This window comes from Rhincodon typus, chromosome 43, assembly GCF_021869965.1.
Source record: "Rhincodon typus isolate 14 chromosome 43, sRhiTyp1.1, whole genome shotgun sequence".
Classification (NCBI taxonomy): domain Eukaryota; kingdom Metazoa; phylum Chordata; class Chondrichthyes; order Orectolobiformes; family Rhincodontidae; genus Rhincodon; species Rhincodon typus.
Window position 1 is genome coordinate 1,945,834 of NC_063374.1, and position 24,775 is coordinate 1,970,608.

The 24,775-nt window shown below is 44.0% G+C and overlaps 2 protein-coding genes across 17 annotated transcripts in view; one reads left to right on the forward strand and one right to left on the reverse strand.

The window, feature by feature from the left end:
- Positions 1–24,775, forward strand: part of LOC109932105 (gastrula zinc finger protein XlCGF8.2DB-like) — a 64,865-nt gene that overhangs the window by 37,016 nt on the left and 3,074 nt on the right. Inside the window, exon 1 of one of the 6 annotated variants that reach the window (XM_048619460.1) lies at positions 20,017–20,466. The exons of the other annotated variants lie outside the window; for them this stretch is intronic. The gene's annotated coding sequence lies outside the window, so the exon portion shown is untranslated. Of the gene's footprint in view, positions 1–20,016; positions 20,467–24,775 lie in introns of those variants that run through there. 6 annotated transcript variants of the gene reach the window in all.
- On the reverse strand, positions 10,547–19,846 carry LOC109932098 (gastrula zinc finger protein XlCGF49.1-like). Of its 11 annotated transcripts, XM_048619536.1 has the most exons (5): positions 19,777–19,846; positions 19,166–19,278; positions 18,647–18,763; positions 15,846–15,944; positions 10,547–12,082 (listed from the first exon to the last, which is right to left on the reverse strand). In XM_048619536.1, exon 5 carries the CDS (start codon positions 11,298–11,300, stop codon positions 10,767–10,769), a length of 534 nt encoding a protein of 177 aa, XP_048475493.1. In that variant the 5' UTR covers positions 11,301–12,082; positions 15,846–15,944; positions 18,647–18,763; positions 19,166–19,278; positions 19,777–19,846; the 3' UTR covers positions 10,547–10,766. The 11 variants fall into 11 exon arrangements, with proteins under 11 accessions (XP_048475493.1, XP_048475494.1, XP_048475490.1 ...); XM_048619537.1 differs by lacking the exon at positions 18,647–18,763; XM_048619533.1 differs by lacking the exon at positions 19,777–19,846 and having other exon boundaries at positions 19,166–19,572.

Genomic DNA, 24,775 nt, shown 5'->3' on the forward strand with positions numbered 1-24,775 from the left:
TTTTTTTCTGAAGGGTCCAGACCCGAAACGTCAGCTTTCCTGCTCCTCTGACGCTGCTTGGCCTGCTGTGTTCATCCAGCTCTACACCTTGTTATTTCAGGTAAAAGGTTCGCTTTGTCCTCAATGCGCAGTGAGGAAAGACCACCACTTTCTGCCGAAGTTAAGTGAGGTTATCAGATCATCTGCTGCCTCAAATACATGAAAATATAGTCTTGTACAAGTAACAATGCTTCTTTGCAAGGTTCGTTTGCTGGATAGAAGCACATTCCAATGTTTTTTCCTTCATATACTACTATACTGAACCGAACTGCTTTAGGCACTGTGTATGTATGCAAAGATATTTTTATGAACAAGGTATATTTTTAAATAAAAACGGTCTCTTGTAGTGTGCATGATGGGAATGCCCAGCACATCAATGCAAAATAAAAACCGAAAGAACTCAGTTCTGAGGAAGGGCCACAGGACCCGAAACATTAACTCTGATTTTTTCTTCACCGGTGCTGCGAGACCTGGTGAGTTTTTCCAACAACTTCTGTTTTTGTTCCTGATATCAATGCAAAGTACAGTGCTGACACATTAGAAACAATCTTCAGCCAAAAATGCTACAGGATGGTCCAGCTCAGCCTCCTCAGATCCTCAACATCACAAATTTCACTGTTCAGCCAAGTTCATAAACCTAATGCCAAAAAATGGATACATAATCAAAGACAACAAGGTGCAGAGCTGGATGAACACAGCAGGCTAAGCAGCATAATCAACTTGATTTTGCGTAGTCAATTTGCCTAGACAACATTCCATCAACAGTGCAACTGAGCAGGGCTGCTCTATAACTGGTGCATCCTAACCAAGATGTGCAGTGCAAAACTGGCATCTACCAGGCAATATAAATAAATTGACAGCCATGTCATATCCACAAAAAGGACAAATCTAACTCTGCCAATTACTTCCAAAAATTTGCTCTCCATCATCAGCAATGTCATGGAAAGGGGACAAAACAGTGCTATTAAGCAGTATTCACTCAGCAATAACCAGCTCACTGGTGCTGTTTGTGTTCCACTACAGCCACTCAGCTCTTGATATCATCATGGCATTCGTCCAACATGGACAAAAGCACTGACTGCCCTTGACATCAAGGCAGCATTTGACTGGTAAGATATTAATAAGCTCTTGCAGAACTAGAGTTAATGGGAATCAAAGCGGAAGCATATCTAGCGCAAATGCTTATGGCTCTTTGTAGTCAATCATCCCAAGCTCGGCACACCATAGGAGTTCCTCAAGGTAGTGTGCTGGGCCCAGACTTGTTCAATTACTTCGTCGATGACTTTTCTTCAATCATAAAGTCAGAGTGCTCTGATGATTGCACAATGTTCAGCACCTTTCTGGGCTCCTTAGATACTGAAGCAATCCCTATCCTAACACTAGCAAATAAAATCACTTACCTGATTGCTGTTTTTAGAATCTTAGTTAGCACAAATGGGCTGCTGTAAATAGGAACAAGGAAAGATCACATGGGGTAGGGGTAATTTAGTAGCTTGGATAGAGAATTGGTTAACCAGTAGAAATCAGGCAGTCAGGATAAGTGGGACATTTTCTGGTTGGCAAGATGTCAATAGTGGGGTGCCAGAGTTCAGTCCTCAGGTTGCAACTATTTACTTGGATGCAGGGATAGCAAGTACAATAGCTAAATTTTCAGATAACACTAAAATATGTGAGAAAGTATACTGCAATAAATAAATAGGAAATTTACAAGTGAATGTGGAAAGGTTAGGTCAATGAGCCAAAATTTGGCAGATGAAGTTCAGCCTGGATAAGTGTAAGGTCAGAGGAATGGAAAGGCAACTTAATATCTAAATGGAGAGAAATCTCAGAGTGCCGAGGGATCTGGGTATCCTTGTGCATCAATCACATACAGCAGGTAATAAGGAAGGAAATTGAATTTTGGTATTTATTGCGAAAGGAATAGAGTATAAAAGTGGAGAAATGAAGCTGCAACTATACAAAGCATTATAGTCATAGTGTCATTCAGCATGGAAATAGACCCTTCGGCCCAACCTGTCCATGCCGACCAGGTTTCCTAAGCGAGTCTCACTTGTCTGCTTTCGGCCCATATCCCTCTAAACCTTTCCTATCCATGTACCTGTCCAGATGCCTTTTAAACGTTATAATTGTACTCGCCTCTGCCATTTCCTCTGGCAGCTCATTGCACATAATGTACCACCTTCTGTGAAAATGTTGCCCCTCAGGTCCATTTTAAATCTTTCCCCTCTCACTTTAAACCTATGCCCTCTAATTAGGGAGCATATTTTTAAGGTGACGGGAGAAAGATTTAAAAGGGGCATCGGGGCAACTTTTTCTTTTACACAGAGAGTGGTTCATATGTGGAATGAACTACCAGAGGAAGTGGTGGATGCAGGTACAGCTACAAATTTAAAAGATATTTGGTTAAGTACATCAATAGGAAATATTTAAAGGGATAAGGGCCAAACACAGGTAAGTGGGAACATGGTTGGTGTGGACTAGTTCGACTGAAGGGTTATTTCCATGTTGAATGACTCTTTGACTCTACCCTGAGGAAAAGACATTGGCTATTCATCTTATCTATGCCTCTCATGAATTTATAAACCCCTCAACCTCCTACGTTGCGGGGGAAACAAAGTTCTGGCCAATCCAGTTCTGAGGAAGGGTCACTGGACCCAAAACATTAACTCCGTTTTCTCCTCCACAGATGCTGCCAGACCTGCAGAGCTTTTCCAGCAACTTTGTTTTTGTTTCTGGCCAATCCAGCCTCTACTTATAATTCAAACTGCCAATCTCAGTAACATCCTTATAAACCTTTTTTGCACGCTTTCCAGTTTAACAACATCCTTCCTATAGCAGGATGACCAGAAATGTACTCCCTTCCAACTCTGACTTTATGATTGAAGGAAGGTCATCGATGAAGCAGTTGAGCAAGCTTGAGCCTCGGACATTATCCTGGAGACCTTCTGTGGTGTGCTGGGCTTGGGATGATTGATCACAAAGAATAATAAACATTTGGGCTGAATATAATTCCCCTTTGATTCGTGAGACTGCACCTGGAGTATTGTATGCAATTTTGGTTTCCATACTTGAGGAGGGATCATAGAATCCCTACAGTGTGGAAACAGGCCTTCGGCCCAACAAGTCCACTCCAACCCTCGGAGCATCCCACCCAGACCCATCCCCCTATAACCCTCCTAATCGACACATCCCTGGATACTATGGGCAATTTTGCATGGCCAATCCACCTAACTTGCACATCTTTTGACTGTGGGAGGAAACCAGAGCACCCGGAGGAAACCCACACAGACACGGGGAGAATGTGCAAACTCCACACAGACAGTCGCCCGAGGTGGAATCGAACCCAGGTCCCTGGCACTGTGAGGCAGCAGTGCTAACCACTGAGCTACCATGCTGCCCTAATATAGCTGTATTGGAGGTACTTCAGAGGAGTTTACTAGATTGATTCCAGAAATGAGAAGTTTGTCTTATAAAGAGAGTTTGAGCAGTTTAAGCCTATACACTCTGAAGTTTAGAAGAGTGCAATATCTAATTAAGGTACACAGGATACTAATGTGGACTGACCAAAAATTTGATCGAAGAAGCAGATTTGAACAAATATCTTTTACAAGAAAAAAGGTGGACAGGTTTGGGATGGAATGCCAGAGGTCAGGCAATGCCACAATGCAATCAGAGATTCTAAAGAGGTCAGAATGTGAGGAAGACAAGTATTTCAGGGCAAGTAAGTAGAGACAACAGAGGTAGGGAGCATCACAGCCAAGCGTGCACATATCACAGAGAGTGAGTGACTGGATATTACAGAGGAAGGGGCAGAAACAGAAATTACTGGAGAAACTCAACAGGTTTGGTAGCATCTGTGCAGAGAAAGCACAGTCAATGTTTAGGCTTCTTCGGAGCCGGAAGGAAGGAGCATGGCCAAGAGTTCAGATATCGCAGACAGTGAGCAACTGAAAATCACAGAGATAGGGAGGGACATGGCCAGGAGTGAAATTATCACAGAGAGTGACGGACTGGAGATTACAGTGATCAGGAGAAATGAAACCAAAGAGGGACTTATAAACCAGGATGCAAATTTTCAAGTTTGGACATTGTTTGATCAGGAGACAATTTGGTCAGTGAGGGCAGAAGTGATGGTTAAATAGGATTTGGTACACAACTAGCAGAGTTTGAATAATCTCATTTGTCTGGGTAGGGGTGGGTTCAGTATGGACCGGCTCTCGAGAGATGAGCTGTGATGGGCCAGAAGCAAATGATGTCATGTAACTGGAAAGTTCTGGTCTTAGAAGACAGAGGATAGTGGTAGAAGGCTGTTTGTGTGACTGGAGCCCAATGCTTAGCAAGAGGAATTGCTGCTTATCCAGCACTGAATATGGGATAAATAGTTCAATAATTGAGCAACAGTGGAAGCATGGAATGGTGGGACAGGGAGTGTTGAGGTAGAGATGGGCATTGTCAGTGGATGTATGAAAACTAATGCAAGGCTTTGGATTATGCCACATAGTGGCAGTCTATGGATAAAAAACAGGAGGGCCAAAGATAGACCCCTTGAATCATAAATTTTGCAATAGAGAAGGTGGCCATTTCAGCCCATCATTTCTGTACCAGCTCCCAAAAGAGTTGTCCAGCTAGTCCCATTCTCCAGCCTTTTCTCTGTAGCCCTCTAACTTCAGTCCTTTCAAACATATCCAGCTGTCTTTCGAAACCTCCTTGGAATCCACCTCTACCACTTTCCCAGCCAGCACATTCCAAATCCTAATAGCTCTGAGTAAAGAAATCTCTTTTCGACTCACTCCTTGCTCTCTTGCTGACAATCTTGAATCGTTACCTCTACGAGTGGAAACGGAATGTCTTTTTTTACCCTGTCAAAACTGTTCATAATTTTGAAAACCTCAGTAAAGCCATGTCCTAATCTTCTCTACTCCAAGGAGAATAAGCCAAATTTCTCTAATCTTTAGAAATATCTAAAATCTCTCATTCCTGGTATGGTTCTAGTATGTCTCTTTTGCATTCTATCCAGGGTTTTAACATTTTTCATTAAATAAGGTGCCCAGAACTGAATACAATACTCCAAATGTGGCCTGACCAACGATTGGTAGAGATGTAGCATCACTTCCTTCCTTGGATGCTCTATGCCTCTATTTATTGACCCAAAGATCCCATATGCCCTCTTAACAGCTGTTTCAACTTGCTTGGCTACCTTCAGAGAATTAAGTATTTGAACTTCAACACTACTGTATGACATTCAAAATTATACCATTTAGCATGTTTGTCTCTCCATGCAGCATGGTGGCTCAGTGGTTAGCACAGTGCCAGGGACGTGGGTTTGATTCCACCTGGGTGGCTGTGTGGAGTTTGCACATTCTCCCCGTGTCTGTGTGGGTTTCCACCAGGTGCTCCGGTTTCCTCCCATAGTCCAAAGATGTGCAGGTTAGGTGGGCTGGCAATGCTAAATTGCTCGTAGTATCCAGGGTGTGTAGGTTAGGTGGGTTGGCCATGGGAAATGCAGGATTACAGGGAAAGGGTAGGGGAATAGGTCTGGGTGGGATGCTCTTTGGCAGGGTGGTGTGGACTTGTTGGGCTGATTGGCCTGTTACCACAGCGTGGGGATTCTATGATTCTTCCAAAATGCATTACCTCACATTTCTCTGCATTGAAATTCAACTGCCTCTTTGGCCAACTTGTCAAGATCCTACTGAAGTCGCTCAGTGTCATCCTCACAGTTCACCATTATCTCTAGCTGCGAGTTTAGAGATTTTGCATCAACACCCATCTCCAGTCTTTTATATAGATCAAAAAAAGCAACAGTCCCAACCACTGATCCCTGGGGAACACCAGTTTCAACTCATCTCTAGCCTGAGCAATGCCCTACTATACTTAACATCTGTTTCCTATCATTTAGCCAACTTCTAATCCATGCTGCCAAGGACTCATCAATCCCAAATATTTCTAATTTTCTAACCAACCTGCCAATTGGCATCATATCAAAAGCTTTCTGAAAGTCCAAATCTACATCATCTACTGCCTGTGTCAGCTTGTCAAAGAACTCAATTAAATTTATCAGATATGACCTGCCCTTGACAAAGCCATGTTGACTCTAGTATTAACTTATTTTTCTCCAAGTGTGTAATTTATCCCTTATTATGGGTTCCATCAGTTTTTTCGGACTTTTGATGTCAAGCTGACAGGTCTGTAGTTTCCTTTTCTTAAGCAACAGCATCACTTTTGCAATCCTCCAGTCCCCTGGGACTAATCCTGTGCTCAGAGAGGTCTGGGAAATTTCTGTCAATGGCTCTGTGATTTGCTCCCTTATCTCTCTCAACAAACTAGAATGCATCCCATCTGGGCCAGACAATTTGTCTTCCCGGAATGCTGCCAGCATTGGGGCACACCAAGTTCTAAGTCATTGGAGAGGAAAGGATAGTGCCATCTAGAGTTGATTTTTCACTGGATGGTGATGATGGAGAATTTAAACTGAGTTCCATGATCAAGCAAGACTGTGCACAACATCAGCTTATTTGGGGGAGGTGGGGGTATGCTCAGCAATTGAATTAGAAGGGTGGAGGGACTAGGAAGTTGTCTCATTGATGCAAGGAGCACTGAAGGTAGTAGAGGGTGAGAGACATCACTGAGAGGAATTCTGGGAGACGGCACTGCAGTCACCATGACTGGTCTGAATATAGCAGAGGAACTGGTGTGGCTTAACCCGAAATAGTAGTGTTTCCTCCCCACCTCCTGTAACCAAAAAAGGAAGGCACAGTGAGGAGGACAGTCAAGGTAAGACTCTCTTTTTTTCAGCGTACAAGGACAGCGTTGGCAGTCAGGGCAGTGGTATGCTCCTCCTGCCAGATATGGGAAATCAGGGAGCAGTCTATTGTCCCTGACAACTACATCCACAGGAAGTGGGACCGGCTGCAGCTCCTCACAGACCGTAGTTTGGTTGGAGAAGCAGCTGGACATAATGCATTGCATACAGAGGGTAGAGAGAGTGATAAACACTAGCTTTAGGGAGGTGGTTACACCACAGGTCCAGACAGATAGATGGGTGACTGCCAGGAGAGGCAGGCAGCTAGTGCAGGAGTCTCCTGTGGATATTCCCCTCTCAAACAGGTACACTGTTTTGGATACTGTTGAGGGGGATAGCCTCGCAGGAGATGGTACAAGCAGCAGGCAGGCCTGTGCAACCACAATTGGTTTTGCTGTAGAGCAGGGTGAGGCAAATTCCAGACGAACAATAGTAGTAAGTGACTCCATAGTTAAGAGCACAGACAGGCATTTCTGTGGCTGTAAACAAGACTCTAGAATGATGTGTTGCCTGCCTGGTGTCAGGGTCTTGGATGTCTCAGAGCAGGTACAGGACATCCCGAAACAGGAGGGAAGACAGACAGAAGTCACTGTCCACATTGACACAAATGACACAGGTAGGAAGACGGAAGAGGTCCTGCAAGGATAGTTCAGGGAGTTAGGTAGGGAGCTAAAAAGCAGGGTAGTAGTCTCAGGATTACTAACCATGCCACGGGCTTGTGAGGCCAGGAACAGAGAAAGAGTATAGTTGAACATGTGGCTACAGAGCTGATGGAGGAGGGAGGGCTTTAGATATATGGATCACTGGGATTTCTTCTGGGGAAGGTGAGACTTGTACAATAAGGACAGTTTGCACCTGAACTGGTGGTACACCAATATCATGGGCATGAGGTTTGCTTGAGCCCTTTGGGAGGGTTTAAGCTAGTGTGGCGGGGGTTGGGAAGTGGAACAACGGGCCAATAAGTGCACAAAACAGGACAAAAGAGAGGCTGAGATATGCATTGTGCAGAATAAGAGCAGGCAGAGGGAAGTTGCAGGGCTCAGAGGGACTGGAGGTCTGGAATGCATTTACTGCAATGCAAGAAGTATAACAGATGAACTAAGAACATGGATTACTGCATGGAATTATGATGTTATTGCCATTATGAAGACATGGTTAAAGGACGGATAGGATTGACGGCTTAGCATTCCAGGATATCGCTGTTTTAGATGGGACAGAGAGGGAAACAAAGGGGTGGGGGAGTTGCATTGCTGATTAGGGATCACATCACAGCTGTGTGGAGGGAGGACACATCAGAGGGATCTTGCAGTGAGGCATTATGGGTGGAGCTCAGGAATAGAAAGGGTGAAATCACAATGTTGTGAGTTTTCTACAGACTTCCCAACAGCCCACAGGAGACAGAGGAACAGATATGTAGTCAAATACTGGAGAGGTGTGAAGAAAGCAGGATAGTTGTGGTGGGTGATTTCAACTTTCCTCTTATTGACTGGGATTCCGTTACAGCCAAAGGCTTGGATGGAGAGCAATTTGTTAGATGTGTTCAGGAGGGCTTTTTGAGACAGTATGTTGACAATCCAACCAGAGAGGAGGCCATACTAGACTTGGTATTAGGGAATGAGCCAGGACAGGTGATCGATGTTTCAGTAGGAGAGCAGTTTGGGCTTGGTGACCATAACTTCATCAGATTTTGCGTAGTCATGGAGAAGGTCACGAGTGGCCCTCGGGTGAGGGTGCTTAATCGGGCAAGGTGCTTAATCGGGCAAGGGCCAATTACATCCAAATTAGAGAGTAACTGCGGAATGTGGATTGGGAGCAGTTATTTGAGGGCAAATCTATGTCTGGCATGGGGAGGCTTTTAGGACATGACTGATGTTGAGGTCAGGGATGAGTGTGTGAATACTCTTTGAGAATATTGTCAATATATTGAAGGAGCAGGTTTTGGGTATCCTAAATTGCATTAAGGTAGATAAATTCCTCAGGGCCAGATGGGATCTATCCCAGGTTTGTGCAAGAGGCAAGGGAAGAAATACCTGGGACATTAGCATATATCTTCACATCCTCTTTGACCATGGACGAGGTTCCAGAGGACTGGAGATTAACCAAAGTTGTTCCCTTGTTTAAGAAAAGAAGCAGGGATAATCCAGGAAATTATAGTCCTGGTGAGCCTGATGTCTGTGGTGGGGAAGCATTTGGAGAACATACTGAAGGACAAGATAAATGCACATTTGGAAGAAAATGGACTAGTTAGTAACAGGCAGCATGGTTCTGTGCAGAGAAGGTCATGTCTCACCAACCTGTTCGAATTTTTTGAAGAGGTGACAAAGACAATTGATGAGGAACAGCTGTAGATGTAGTTTATATGGACTTTAGGAAGGCATTTGATAAAGTTCCACATGGCAGATTGGTACAAAAACTAAAATCACACAGGATTCAAGGTGGGCTGGCTAAATGGATACAAAACTGACTTGGTCATAGAAGACAGAGGGTAGCAGTGGAAGGGTGTTTTTCAGAATGGAGACCGGTAACTAGCAGTGTTCCACAGGGATCAGTCTTGGTCCTCTGCTGTTTGTAGTATATATAAATGATCTGGAGGAAATTGTGGGTGATTAGTAATTTTGCAGATGACGCGAAATTGGTGGACTTGCTGATAGTGCCAATGATTGTGAAAGGATACAACAGGATATAGGTAGATTGGTGATTTGGGCACAGAAATGGCAGGTGGAGTTTAATCCAGACAAATGCGGGGTGATGCATTTTGGAGGATCAAATTTAGGCGTGAATTACACTAAATGGAAGAACCCGCAGGAACATTAACATACAGACGGATCTGGGCATGCAGGGCCACAGTTCCTTAAAAGTGGCAACACAGGTGGCCAAGGTGATTAAGAAGACATTTGGCATACTTGCCTTCATTGGTCAGGGCATGGAGTACAACAGTTGGCAAACCATGTTGCAGCTACAAAACCCTTGTGGCTACATTTGGAGTATTCTATGCAGTTTTGGTTGCAACATTACCAGAAAGACGTGGAAGCTTTGGAGTGCAGAGAAGGTTCACCAAGGCGTTGCTCGGTGTCAAGGCCATTGGCTATGAGGAAAGGTTAGAAAGACTAGGATTGTTTTCACTGGAAAGACGGCAGCAGAGAGGAAACCTGATAGAGGTCTAAAACAATTATGACAGGCAATGATAGGGTGGATAGTCAGAGGCTTTTTCCAAGGGTTGAAGTTTCAATTACAAGGGGGCACAGGTTCAAGGTGAGAGGGGGAAAGTTTAAGGGAGATGTGCGAGAGTGGTAGGAGTCCAAATTTACTGCCAGAGGTGGTGGAAGCAGGCAGGTTGGCAACATTTAAGAGGTATCTGGATGGTTACATGAATAGGGAGGGAATAGAGGGATACGGACTGAATAAGGGCAGAAGGTTTGTTTTTTTAGTTTAGTTAGGGCAAGGTGATCAGTATAGGCTTGGAAGGCTGAATTGCCTGTTCCTGTACTGTATTTCTGTTTTGTTATTTTTGTTAAAGGAACCGGAGAAATTGAGGGCTCAGGGCTCAGAGATGGGGGACAGTTTCAGGGAAAGGAGGTATATGGGAGCGGCAGCTGGTCAGATCATCTCAATCAGAATGACAAGGGGAGCTCATAGAGCTACACACAAGATGGGGGGGACAGAAAGGGTGAAAGTTCAAAAGGAAGCATCCAAGATATTCAAAAGTTTTGATAGACTGAGTTTACTGAACTGGAGTTTGTTAATTTCAGTAGAAACAGACTCAAATGGATATAGTTCAAACATCGATTGAAAAAAACATTCTGAATCGAACTGTTTGGATCTGTTGAGACAGCTTCATGCCAGGTGGGACTTGAAACCAGATTGTTGGCCGAGAGGTAAGGACATTAGCAAGCAGGGAAATGTTCACAGTGAAATCCAATCACTATCAGTACTCATGAACGCGCTGATGACTCAGCAGGTTGAATTTCACAGCAAATCTCTTCCCACAGTCAGTGCAGGTGAATGGCCTCTCTCCAGTGTGAACTCGCTGATGTACAGTGAGTTGGGATGACCACTTGAACCCAGTCCCACAGTGAGAGCACCTGAAAGGTCTCTCATCAGTGTGAACACGTTGATGGAACATCAGGTCCCCAGAGTTTTTAAAGCATTTCCCACAGTCTGGGCATTTAAAAGGTCTCTTCTCTGTGTGAACTTGCTGGTGTTTCAGCAGGTTGGATTTCTGACTGAATCCCTTCCCACACTCGACGCAGGTGAATGGTCTCTCCCCAGTGTGAATCCTCTGGTGATCAATGAGGTCAGATGATCGCCTAAACCCAATCTCACAATGAGAGCACTTGAAGGGTCTCTCGTCAGTGTGAACACGCTGATGGGACATCAGGTCCCCATAACTTCGGTAACACTTCCCACAGTCTGGGCATTTAAAAGGTCTCTCCTCACTGTGAACACGTTGATGGGACATCAGATCTCCAGGGCTTTTATAGCACTTCCCACAATCTGAACATCTAAAACGTCTCTCATTCGTGTGAACTCGCTGGTGTGTCAGCAGTTTGCATGACTGAGTGAATCTCTTCCCTCACACAAAGCAGTTGAACGGCCTGTTGTTGGTGTGAACTCGCTGGTGTGTGATGAATCAGAGAATCCCTTCCCACAGACAGAGCAGGTGAAGGGCCTCTCCCGAGTGTGAAGCCGTTGGTGTGTCATGAGGTGAGATGACCGAGTGAACCCCTTCCCACACTTCATGCAGGTGAACAGCGACTCCCCAGTGTGAACTCGCTGGCGTGCAGCGAGTTGGGATGACCACCTGAATCCAGTCCTACAGTGAGAGCAACAGAATGGTCTCTCATCAGTGTGAACACGTTGATGGGACATCAGATCTCCAGGGCTTTTAAAGCACTTGCCACAGTCTGCGCATTTAAAAGGTCTCTCTTCCGTGTGAATTTGCTGGTGTCTCAGCAGGATGGATGATCGAGTGAATCCTTTCCCACACTGGGAACAGATGAATGGCCTCTCCCCAGCATGACTGTATTGATGTTTTGATAGGGTAGATGATCTGCTGAAGCCTTGTCCACATGTACAACATGTGTATGGTTTCTCCCCACTGTGAGTGGTGTCTTTTTCTTCCATGTTCAATATCCAATGATATCCAGGCTACAATAAATTGGACGATTCAGTCAGATCCTGAAGTGATGTTTGGTTTACGTTTCCTCACTGCAAATCTTCCGCTTCTAATACCCTGTGAAACTGGTTGAAAACAGAAATGAAGGAGTGAGAGAAAACCCAGAAAATAGTAAGACTATCTTCGAAACCTCAGTGCGTACGCTCCCAACCCACTCAATCTCTCCTCAAAAAAAAGGTGACCCCCACCATGTCCAGGGTCAAACTAGCAAACATTCTCTAGACTGTCTTTGATGCCAGTACATCTTTCTATTACAAGGGATGAAAACCATTCACAGTATTTCAAACATGGTCTGAGGAATGTCTTATGTCATTTTAACAAGACTTCCCTATTTTTATATCTCTCTCGCTTCAAAATAAAGGCCAATAGACCATTTGCCTTTCCTACTGCCCAGTGAGCTTGGTGCTAACGTTTTGTGTTCCAAGGACGAAGACACCCAAATCTCTCACTGTTTTCTGCAGTGTTTTTCCCTATTTAAATAATATTCACCTCTCCTATTCCTCCTGCCAAAGTACATAAACCTCATGTTTTACCACATTATATTCCATCTGCCAAGATTTTTGTCCATACACTACCTATCTATATCCTTCTGTTGACCCTTTGTATCATCATCAACTCACCTCACTGTCTATTTTGAGTCTTCTGCAGAGTTGGCAATGGTACATTCCAAAGTTTGCAGGTTGGGTGGATAGGCCATGCTAAATTGCCCGTAGTGTCCATGGATATGTGGATTAGCCATGGGAAATGCAAGGTTACAAGGACAGTGTAGGGGAATGGGTCTGCATGAGATGCTCTTCGGAGGATTGGTATGGACTCAAGGGGCCAAATGGTCTGCTTCCACACTGCAGGGATTCTATGATGATGATTTTCACTTCTGACATCCAAGTCATTAGTATATATTGTCAATAATTGTGATTCCAGCACTGATTCCTACTACTTACTTGTACTATTTACAATTTGACATCATTAGAATGCCCGAGTTATTCCAACTCTGTCTTTATTAGTCAGCCAATCCTCTATCCATGCTAATACATAACTACAACAGCAGGCATTCTGATCTTAAATAGTCTCATGTACAATACCATACAGAGTGCTTTTTAGAAATCCAAACATATTACATCTACAGATTTTCCTTTGTATATCCTGCTCGGTCCCACCTCAACATTCTAATAAACTTGTCAGGTATGATTTCCCCTCTAAAAAGCCAAGCTGAATCTTCTTCATTATATTATGTATTTCTAAACGCTTTGTTATTTCAGCATTTATAACAGATTCTCACATCTTCTGATTGTCAGAGCAGGTTGTGAAATTGAGCTGAATGAAGCTGTTAGTTTGTGGGTCTGGAACTTGGAAAAAGTGATGATGGAAGTTGTGGATTAGGGTTAGAGTTTTCAAATCCCTTTCTGACAGCCATCAGTCCCATCTTGGTAATCCCTGCTGACACACAATCCTTCGAGATAATTGCACACGCTTGCATTTTCTTGGGCCCCAGATTCTGGAAATTCCTCCATAAATTGCTCTGCCTCCCTCCCTTACTTTCCTCTTTAAGATACTCCTTAAAAGTCTCCTCTTTGACCAAGTTTTTGGTCACTTGCCCTAATACATCATGACATGACTCGGTGTCAAATGCTGTTTTGTATTCTGTTGTATTGTATTCTGTTAAAGGTGTGATTTGGAAACAAAAATGACTGTCACCGAGACGGAAATCAGCATCCCCTCATCATCACTGGGTGAAAATCCTGTTAACTCCTTACTGAACAGCATTATGGCAGCAGCTTCTGTACATGAACTGCAGCAGTTCAATAAGGTCAAACATCATCCAGACAACTGGGGATTGGTAACATGAGCTGCAGGTCTTGTTAGTGAAGCCCAAATCCTAAAAATAAATTTTGAAAATAGATTTGTGCAGAGTTTTAAAGAACCTTCAGAAATACTTTTCCCTAAAATAACAGCAACCGGCAATCTGCTTTTCTAGCATGTGCCTCACTTGACAATTTCACATTGGGAGCTTGCTACCAGTAACATCCTGTGGGTGCTGTAAATCTGACAAAAGAAGTAAAAGCAGGTCAGGCAGCATCTGTGGTGAGAGAGAACCAGGGTTTACCTTTCAGGCTATACAGATGAATTACAGGGAATAAAAATGGAGCAGTATTTGAGGATCAGTATTAGCTCAGAAGAAGAGAAGTGTTCTCCTGCACAGCATAAACAATTCCTGACCATGGGAAGATAAAGCTGGGAAATCAGCAGCATATAACCAGTGATCGGCAGCAATAGAAACCTCATTTAGACACAATCAACAGAAATAATAATGAAATACTAAACATGGCTGAAATAAATCCATTATTAGAGGCAGAGTAAGTCAGACAATGGCAGAAAGATGATCAGGGAGGGCAGAGGTGAAACAGAGCAATGGGCGGCCATCAATTCAGATCCACAGTAAAGGAGCTACACTATCCCCAGGACCTGGGAACTAGAGGATTCCATAGAAAGATCTAAATTGTAGATATATGCTCAAAAACACTCACCTCCCAAACAATTGCAGTATTTTCAAATATTCAGCTTGACCTACAGCTGGAAAAATATCAGAAGCAGTAGAACCAGAAAATCTCACACCCTGCAAATCTTCTAAATACTGACAAAGGATATGATTAAAAAAACAGAAGTGTTAGATGAGGTTAAAAATTCAGCAGAAAAAAGTTCCAAGGCATAGGAAGGAAAACGAAGTTGAGGGGTCGGAATCAAATCAGCTACGATCTTGTTGGATAGTGGAGCATGTTCAGTGGGCCAAAAAGCCTAATGCTGCCCCTATTTCTGACATTCTGTGGATTGCCCCACATGCTCTCTCCAGTAGCATCCCACTTTAAAGTGGGTGGCCATTATACCAGCTGGTCTCAAGCTTCTTTGGACAGAATGAGAATAAAATCAATGGATCAAAGATTCTCTCTCTTGGCCACCAGGAATCCTGAAGCCCCTCCCACTTATGTGTCATTTCAGCAAGAACCTTGCACAGGTGTTCCACTCCCCACTGAACCAAGAAGGTGCCTGTTGACCTGGAGCTTGTTCTGGATAATAATTGCTGCATCACCCTGAATGTACGACGAATTATGTCAACAACCACTTTAGGATTGTCAGTTGGACTCTCAACATGTTTACGCAAGGAAGACATGTGAGTTTGCTCTAATGTGGCAAGTTACTTCATTGGTCTGTGAGACTGGAAAAGCATCAAGGAGCAAGACGATTGCTGTGGTTAGCACTGCTGCCTCAAAGCGCCAGGGACCAGGGTTTGATTCCAGCCTTGGGCAACTGTCTGTGTGGAGTTTGCACATTCTCCTGTGTCTGAATGGGTTTCCTCTCACAGTCCAAAGATGTGCAGGTTAGACAGATTGGCCAGGCTAGGATGTAAAGGCTAGATGTATAAGCTACGGGAAATGTAGGGTTACAGGCATGGTGGTGGTGGTTGGGAGGGGGTGTTGTGGGTGGGTGGGGATGCTCCTCAGAGGGTTGGTGTGAATCAATGGGCCAAATAGTCTCCTTCTGCAATGTTGGGATTCTGTGATTCTGTGACTCAAGTGAGTGTGTGCTAATGAACTGAGTGTGGAAAGAGCTCTAACCAGTTATACAGCTTGAGTGAGTGTACTCCAGTGTACTGTCTGGAGAGAGCTTTAACCAGTCACAGAGCATGAAAAGAAAATGTATTCACCATGGGGAGAAATTGTATGGATGTTCTGAACATTGAATTAGACTGCATCTGGTCATCCAGTGAGGAGAGACAAAAGACATTATGGAGACATTGTAGAAATAGACAATCACAGGGATACTGTTACTCACCCGAACTGATCACACAATGGTGCAGTCACACCGGGGACAGACCATTCCCCTACTCCATGTGCAGGAAGGATTCAATCAGACATCCAGTGGCTGAGACACCTGTAAGTTTACAGGGGGTTACAGGAGTTGGATTCTAGTGGTATTACTGCTTTTCATCGCACCTTCATATTGCACTTTCCCCATAGCAAAACATTTAACATGGTGTTAAACAAACAAACCCGCAGGGCCACATATAAAGAAATTAAAGCAGATGGACAAATGCCTGCTTAAAGAGTTAAATATTAAGGGATATCTCAGGAGTGAAACAGGTAAAAGCAGAGTGCTTTAGGAAGGGAACTACACAACAAAGATACTTCAGCAGCTGGAAGTACAGACTCATAGTGGAACAAACAAAATAAGAGTTATGTGTCAGGATAGAAGGGCAGATATTTGAGAGAGATGTGGTGCTGGAGGAGTTCACAAAAGGTAGGGAGGGGGAAGTACTGAGTAGGGAATGAACATATAGAGCCTCACCCCAGGGTGAATTCACTGGTGTTGAAACGAACCCCTAAACCAAACCCCACGGTGACAGCATCTGAATGGTCTACCAGTGGCATAAACGCATTTCTGGGGACATGAAGTCCCATCATTTATCATATTTCTCGCAGCTTGGGTTTTTAAAAAGTCTGTCCCCTGCGTGCACTTGCTGATGTGTCATCAGCTTGACCATTCGAGTGAATCCCTTCCTACACTCGGAGCTGGTGAAAGGGCCTCTGTGTGAGTGCAATGAGCATCCTGCTCCGATTAGGAACTGAATCCCTTCTCACAGTCTCCAAATTGCAACGATTTCTCCCTAGTGTGACTACACTTGTGAATAGTCCTTTTACTTCCACATTCAAAATTTTTTCGTTCAAGGTTATGATTAATATCCTGAGGTGACATTACCTAACTGCAAATCTTTCCCGATCATAATCCATTGAATTTGAAGTAATGGGAGGAACGAGGAAAGGAGAGAGAAAGAGAGCGAGAGCGCGGCGCAACAGACCACATGCGTGAGACAGAGAATGGTGGGGGGGCGGGGGGAAGAGAGAGAGACAGAGAGAGAGAGAGAATGAGAGAGAATGAGACAAATGCAAGTTGTGCAATGGAGCTGAATGAATCTAGGAACCTGTGGGGCTAGCACTTGGTGCAGCATAAATTACCTTGGAAGCTGCTGAATTGTCATAAAAACTTAACTGCATCACTGATGTCCTTTACGTAATGGAACCTGCCATTCAGTCTGGATGTATAAATAGATCTGATTTCTATGAGAAGAGGGAAAGGAAGAGAGGTGCAAGAAAATAGGGGAAGGAGAGGGAATTATATACTACAATTTGACCAAAATTTTAACAGAACCTCCCAAACTCTCAACCCACACCACGTAGAAGTATCAGGGCAACAGATGAATGTGAATGTCATCCAAGTTCCACCAAGTCTCAGACAATCCTGACTTGTCTGAGCTCGAGGACTGAATCAGCAGAAATTTCCTCCATTTAACTACTGGGAAGATAACAGCAGTGTTTCCAGTTCTGATGACAAATTCCACTTCTGCCCCATAGACTTTAACCCTCTCCTCGGAAACCAGCTGAGGCTGAATGCCACAGTCTTCACAACCACGGCAAAATATTTCACCCCATGGTGTGTTTTCAACCAGATATCCTTATCATCACCATCCTCATCATTTCCATCTCAGTAACATCACCTGATTCCATCTTCGTCTCAGCTCACCTGCTGCTGGGACTTTCATTCATTCCTTTGCTACCTCTAAACTTAACTGAACATAACACACTCCAAGCCTTGGACATTCAGCCTCTGAGTCATATTGAGCTCATCTAAAATTCTGCTGCCGTGTGCTTCCTTACACCAAATCTTCTTCACGCATCACATCTATGCTCATTGACCATAAAAGCTCACATTTGAGAAGCACCTACATTTGAAGGTTTTCCTCCATGATTGTGGTCATCCCAATCTCTCTAATCCCCTCCAGCCCCACAATACTGTGAGATCTCTGCACTCTGAATTCCAGCCTCTTGAACATTCCTGATTTTAAATCAGAATCAGAGGTTCACAGCACAAAAAACAGCTCTTTGGCCCAAAGTGCCAGTCAAAACCAATCATGTAACTCCACCATAGATGGCTGTTCTTTCAGTTCCCTGGACCCCAAGCTCTGGAAGTTCCTCCTTAAAGCTCTCCACTTCACTTTCCTTTAAAATACTCACCATAACCTCTCCAAAAAAATTTTTAGTAATTTGCTCTGATACCTTCTTGCACTCAGTATCAGACACTGCTTTGCAGAGGTCCTGTGATATGGTATTAACATTATATTCCATTTTGATTTATAAGGAGAGGCTGGATAATCTGGGATTTTTTTTCCCCTGGAGTATAGGAGGCTGAAGGGTGACCTTGAAGAGGCTTATAAATCATGAGGGGTATAGATAAGGTGAATAGCCAAGGTCTTTTCCCGAGGGCACAGTTTTAAGGTGAGAAGGGAAATGATTAAAGAGACCTGAAAGGGCAACTTTTTCTACACAGAGTGTGGTGCATAAATGAAACAAGCTGCCAGAGGAAGTGGTAGTGGTAAGTACAACATTTAAAAGTCATTTGGACAGGTACAAAGATAGGAAAGGTTCAGAGGGATATGGGCCAAATGCAGGCAAATGGGACTAGTCCAGTTTAGGAAACCTGATCAGCATGGACAAGTTGGTTTCTGTGCTGTATGACTCCATGATAGAAATGCAAATTCGTATTGATGACTTGGACATATATCACTGTTCACTCATCACCTTGGCGAAAATCCTATGTTTCCTCACCCCACAAATATTGTGGGATTACGCTGATTCATGGAGGTCAAACATCAACTTTCCCACAGGTCACTGTGGATGGGCAATATCTGCTGGTAACTGTGGAGGTGGGAAAACAGATGTAGAATGAATTATACGGAATAAATTACACGCAATGTTGACCCAATATAAACCTAGAAGATTAAGAGAAATGAACTAAAGCTGTCAAAACAATTGTTGTGGGCTGATAAAAGTTGGGAAGCACATTGGGTGGATGTGGACAGTGCTGCAAACCATCCAGGACCAAGCAGCCTGCTTGGTTGACATTACATTCACAAACACCTACTCTCTCCACCACTGATGCTCAGTAGCAGTATCTTCTACATGATGCACCGCTATTCAGGAACTTCCAAATCCACCATAAAGTCCATTTAAAAGGGCAAGGGTAGCAGATAAACAGGAACACTACTACCTACAAGTTCCCCTCCAAGCCACTCACCATCTTGGTTCTTTTCTACTCACCATCTTGACTGGGAAATATATTGTTGGCTCAAAATCCTGGAATTCCCTCACTAACACCACTGCGGGTCTCTCTACAGCACAAGGACTGTGGTGGTTCAAGAAGGTAGTGACATCTACATCTCGAGTGAATCAAAAAGAAATCCCATTTAGTCCTATGTCAGCAGAAGGAACAGTGGAACATAGCAAAAATATGCTCATTGTTAAAAACAGAGCAAGTTAAACAACCACAGAGGCACGATTAGGTGAGGCAAATCCAAAATAGAGCAGTAGATGCTCATTTCCCTCAGTGTGTAAGTGTTCTACGTGTAAATGCTATTCTCCCAATCCCCTGTAAAAGGAGTTTCTAGACTCCATCCCTATCAGTCCAGGACACACAACCACAACATTGCCGTCTTCCCTGGGCCCAGGATGTCCGTGCATGCGCACTAGAGCAGAGAGCCGTCTGGAACCCCAGAGACCTGGCCCCGCCCACTCCGCTGCGCCGAACCAAGATGGCGGCTACAGGCCAAGGCTAGTTTCCGAGAAAATAGCTGCATGGTCTGCTTAAAACATGGCACCAAAAGATACTTATTTGGAGATTAAGACCTCACGGGACATTTTATAAAACCTACCCACAGCTCGATATGCCGAGCGCCGACTTCGGCTTCAGCCTTTCCGGTGTGCGTGTGGATATCACAAACAAACATTTTGTTGTGATCACCCACAGTGCGCATGCTCCAACCTGCAGTCTCTACTGCTTGACAGGGCCAACAGAAGTGGTGCTGATGCTAGAAGACCAATAGGAAGCGGGGGTGTTGGTGCCAGTGGACTAATAGGATGGAGACGATGCTGGAGGACCAATGGGAAGCGCGAGGGTGCCGGTGCTGGAGGACCAATAGGAAGCGGGGGCGGTGCTGGAGGACCAATGTGGAGAGGCTAGTCCTCCAAACGTTCAGTGTGATTGAAGGACGAAGAGTCATGTAGGACTCGAAATTTTAACTCTATCTCTCTTTCCACAGATGGTGCCACACGTGCTGAGTTTCTCCAGCATTCTCTGTCTTTGTTTCAGTTTTCCAGCATCTGCAGTATTTCACCTTCGAGCAATGGCGGACCGGGCTGTGAGCGGAGCATGCGTTGTGTAGGTGCTGGAGCCGGAACTTTGACTTGGACCAAGAGGGAGACTCTTTCTGTCCATACCTTTTGCAGCATGTTCAATGGGAAGCAGATTCCAGGTCGTCAATTCCAACCAAACATCACTGCAAGATCTGTTAGAGGACTGCATTCACCACCACCTCAATATCATTGGCCCTTCACCATGCAAGGTAAAAGGTTTGACTGTTGTGTCTGTTGGCAAAGATTTCTGAGATCAGTGTCATTGGAAAAGCCCCGAGAGATTTGAAATCCCGCCCAGAGCAGCCCTGGAGGATGTGCCTAGTTCTGGTAAAGTGAAGTCGCCATAGTCCCAGAGAACTGCTGGTGGTGTAGTGGACAGTGGAGAATGTTATCACCGGTGTTAGTTTAACCTCAGGGTGACAACACGTCAAGCAAGGGGAGAGATTGGGAAGGAGTGTCTTTCATGGTATCCTCAGACTGTATAGGTACTGAACCTATGCTGGAAAAGCTCAGCAGGTCTGGAAGCATCTGTGAAGGAAGAAACACAGTTAACGTTTCGGGTCCGGTGACCCTTCCTCAGAACACCCTTCCAATTCTGAGGAAAGGTCATGGGACCCGAAACGTTAACTGTTTTTCTCCTTCACAGATGCTGCCAAACCTGCTGAGCTTTGCCAGCAACTTTGTTTTTGTACCTGATTTACAGCATCCGCAGTTCTTTCGGTTTTTACTGAACCTATGCTGCTGGTTTCACTTTGCTTCACGCACCAATCAGCCAGCCAATCAAGTTAACCGACTTCATCACAGCCAAGGAAGGCAAGACAATGTGGACCTTCTTGGGAAAGCAGCGCAGATTTCAAAGAATCATAAGTTTTACAGTACAAAATGAGGCCATTCAACCCATTGTCTCTGCACTGGTTCCTGAAAGAGCTATCCAGCTGTTCCCATTCTCCAGCCCTATCTCCACAGCTCACTAAATTCATAACTTTCATATATGTTTCCAGCTCTCTATTGAAACCTCCAATTGAATCTGCTGCTACCACTCTCCCAGGCAATGCATTCCAAATCCTAACAACTCTCTGAGTAAAGAAGTTTCTCCTTGTTTCACACTAAGTTGTCTCGCTGACAATTTTGATATAGTGACCCCTAGTTACTGACATACCAACTAGTGGAACCAGAATATCCTTCCTTACCCTGTCAAAATTGTACATAATTTTGAAGACCTCAAAAAGATCACCTCTTAAACTTTCTGCTCCAAAGAGAAAAAGCCATTTTTTTTCTAATCGTTCCTTGCATGTAACATTCCTGGTATCATTCTCATAAATCTCCTTTCCATCTTTCCAGGGCTTTAACATCCTTCCTGAAATAAGATGACCAGAACTGAGCACAATGCTGCAAATATAGTCTGACCAATGAGAGGTGTAGCTTTACTTCCTTGCTTTTATACTCTATGCATCTATTTATAAACCCAAGGATCCTGTAAACCTTCTGAGCAACTGTTTCAACTTCCCTGGCCATATTCAGAGAATCATAAACAAACCCAAGGTCCTTCTGCTCCTGTACAAACCTCAGAGTTATGCCATTGAGCCTGTATTGTCTCTTCATATTTCTTCTGCCAAAAAGTATTACCTCACATTTCTCTGCATTGAAATTCAACTACCAGATGTCTGCCTATTTATCCATATATAAATAGTAATAAATTTAAAAATCAGAAAAAGCAAGGGTCCCAACACCGATCCTTGGGGAACACCACTTTCAACTCATCTCCACTTACCCTCTGTTTCCAATCTTTTAGCCAACTTTTAATCAATGCTGCCAAGGACCCAGTAATCCCAAACATTTCCAATTTGTTGATGAACCTGCCATGTGGCACCATATCGAATGCTTTCTGAAAATCCAAATAGACAACATTCCCAGTACTACCCTGATCCGCTGCCTGTGTCACCTTGTCAAAGAACTCAATTAAGTTTGTCAAACATGACCTGCCCTTGGTAAAGCCATGTTGACTATTTTGTATTTTTCCTTGAAGTGCACATTTATCTTAGCCCATATTATAGCCTCCATTGGATTTCCCACTGTTGATGTTAAACTGACAGGTCTGCTGTTTCCTGGATTATCCTTTGCCCCTTTCTTCAACAATGGTGTCACATTTGCAATTTTCCAGTCCTTGGGACTAATACTATGTTCAGAGAGGTCTGAACAATTTCTGTCAAAGACTCTGCAATTTGCTCCTTTACCTCACTGAACAATTTGGATGCAAGTTAGAGTGAATTGAATTCAGTTCAAATGGGTGGGAGTGATTTGGAGACTGATTTGGAGTGTTTCAGAGTGAGTTGGAATGATAAGCGTGTTGGGTTGCTTTGGAGTGAGGTAATGCAATTTACAGTGAGTGAGAATGAGTTTGATTTGTGTGCAGTGAGTTGAAGTGAGGTAGATTGAAGAAGACTGAGTTCAATTTAAGTCGGAGTGATGTAAGCCATTCACAGTGAATCAGAGTAGGTCCGAACAAAGTCGGGGGACCTGGAGTGCTGAAGAGTGAATTAAAGTGATTTGCAATGAGTGGCAGTGAGGGAGGCTGATTTGGAGAGTATCAGAGTGAGTTGGAGTAAAAAATTGTAAGTAAAATGGAGGAGAGTGAGTTGCAATGAGGTAGAGAATGTTGAATTAAATGAGTGTGGTGTAGTTCATTTGGAGTAAATGAGATTAATAAGTATGCAGATGACACCAAAATAGGTGGTGTAGCGAACAGTGAAGAAGGTTACCTCAAAATACAACAGGTCCTTGATCAGATGGGCCAAGGAGGGCAGATGGAGTTTAATTTAGATAAATGTGAGGTGTTGCATTTTGGTCAGGAAAACCAGGGCATTATTACACAGTAAATGGTAGGTCAGTGGGGAGTGTTGCCGAACAAAAAGACCTAGGGGTGCAGGTGCGTAGTTCCTTCAAAGTGGAGTCCCAAGTACTCAGCATGGTGAAGAAGGCGTTTGGCACACTTGACTTCATTGGTCAGAACATTGAGTAGGGGAGTTGGGGTGACATGTTGCAGCTGTACAGCGCATTGGTGAGGCAACTTTCAGAATACTGCATACAATTCTGGTCGCTGTTATACAGGAAGGATGTTGTTAAACTTGAGAGGGTGCAGAAAAGATTTCCAGGATCCGAGGGTTTGAGCTATAGGGAGAGGCTGAATAGGCCGGGGCACTTTTCACTAGAGTGTCGTAGACTGATGTGTGACCTTATGGAAGTTTATAAATTGTGAGGGGCATGGATAGGGTGAATAGCCAAGGTCTTTTTCCTAGGGTGAGGGAGTCTAAAACTAGAGGACATAGGTTTACGGTGGGAGGGAAAAGGTTTAAAAATGATCTGGGGGGTAACTTTTTCACTCAGAGTGTTGTGTGTGTGTCTGGAAAGAGCTGTCAGAAGAAGTGCTGGAGGCTAGTATAATTACAACATTTAAAAGGCATCTGGATGGGTATTTTAACAGGAAGGGTTTGGAAGGATATGAGCCAAATGCTGGCAAATGGGACTTGGTCAGATTAGGATGTCTGGTTGGCACAGATGAGTTGGATTGAAGGGTCTGTTTCCGTGCTGTATGACTCTATGGTCTATGAGAGTGATTTGGAATGAGGTATAGTGAAGAAGGGTGCGTTGAAGTGAGTGGGAGAGATCTGGAGTAATTTCTTTGTGTCAGAGTTTCTTGGCATTTGTCAGAGCATTTTTGAGTGAACCCAGAGTAGGGTTAAGGTAGTTTGAGTTGGAAAGATGTAGAGTGAAAATGATTAATTTGCCCCATGTTATTTGGCTTCCAAGGTTACATTATGAATAGAGGCTGCACAGGTCAGTCTTAGATTCATTATGACACAGTTAGAGGCCATTCAGCCTGCTGCATCTATGCCAACTCTCTGTAAAACAATGCAGATTGTCTTCTTTCCCCCGCTCTCTGCCCAAAGCTCTGCAAGTATATTTCACTCAAATGCCTTTCCAATGTCCTTCTTAACATTGTTGATCCTCCCTGGATACGCCATCCATGTAGCCAGAGAGTACTGGGTATTGTCATTCATGCTATCGAAAATGTTTTGTCTGTATCTCTGGCCTAAACCTTAAATATTTCTCCTGCAGTTCTTGGACCATTGCCTACCCGTTATACCCGAAATACCTGTTCCTTGTCCTATCTGATTGAACGTCTTGTTCACCTTTACCAGATCTCCCTTTGTTTCATGGAGAAGAAGCTCACCCTCTCCAAACAAATGTTGTGTGCAAATTTCCATTATCCTGTTACCATTCTGGCAATTCCTCTCTGGTGCATCTAGGATCATGACTAAGCTATTTCAGCTCCTTCAGTCTCCTCTGCCTTTCAAAAAGATTGATGGTGACCTCCAATACAATGTCTCCCTTTTCAATCAGGAGTTTCGCTACTTCTGCCTTAAGCGTATTTGAAATAATTCCATAGACTCATGACCCTTTGAAAAAATAAACTGCACACACACACACACACACACACACACACACACACACACACAC

Excerpts from the sequence above, each read along its gene's own strand:
- LOC109932098 (XM_048619528.1), bottom strand. The coding sequence starts at position 11,965 with ATGGAAGAAAAAGACACCACTCACAGTGGGGAGAAACCATACACATGT.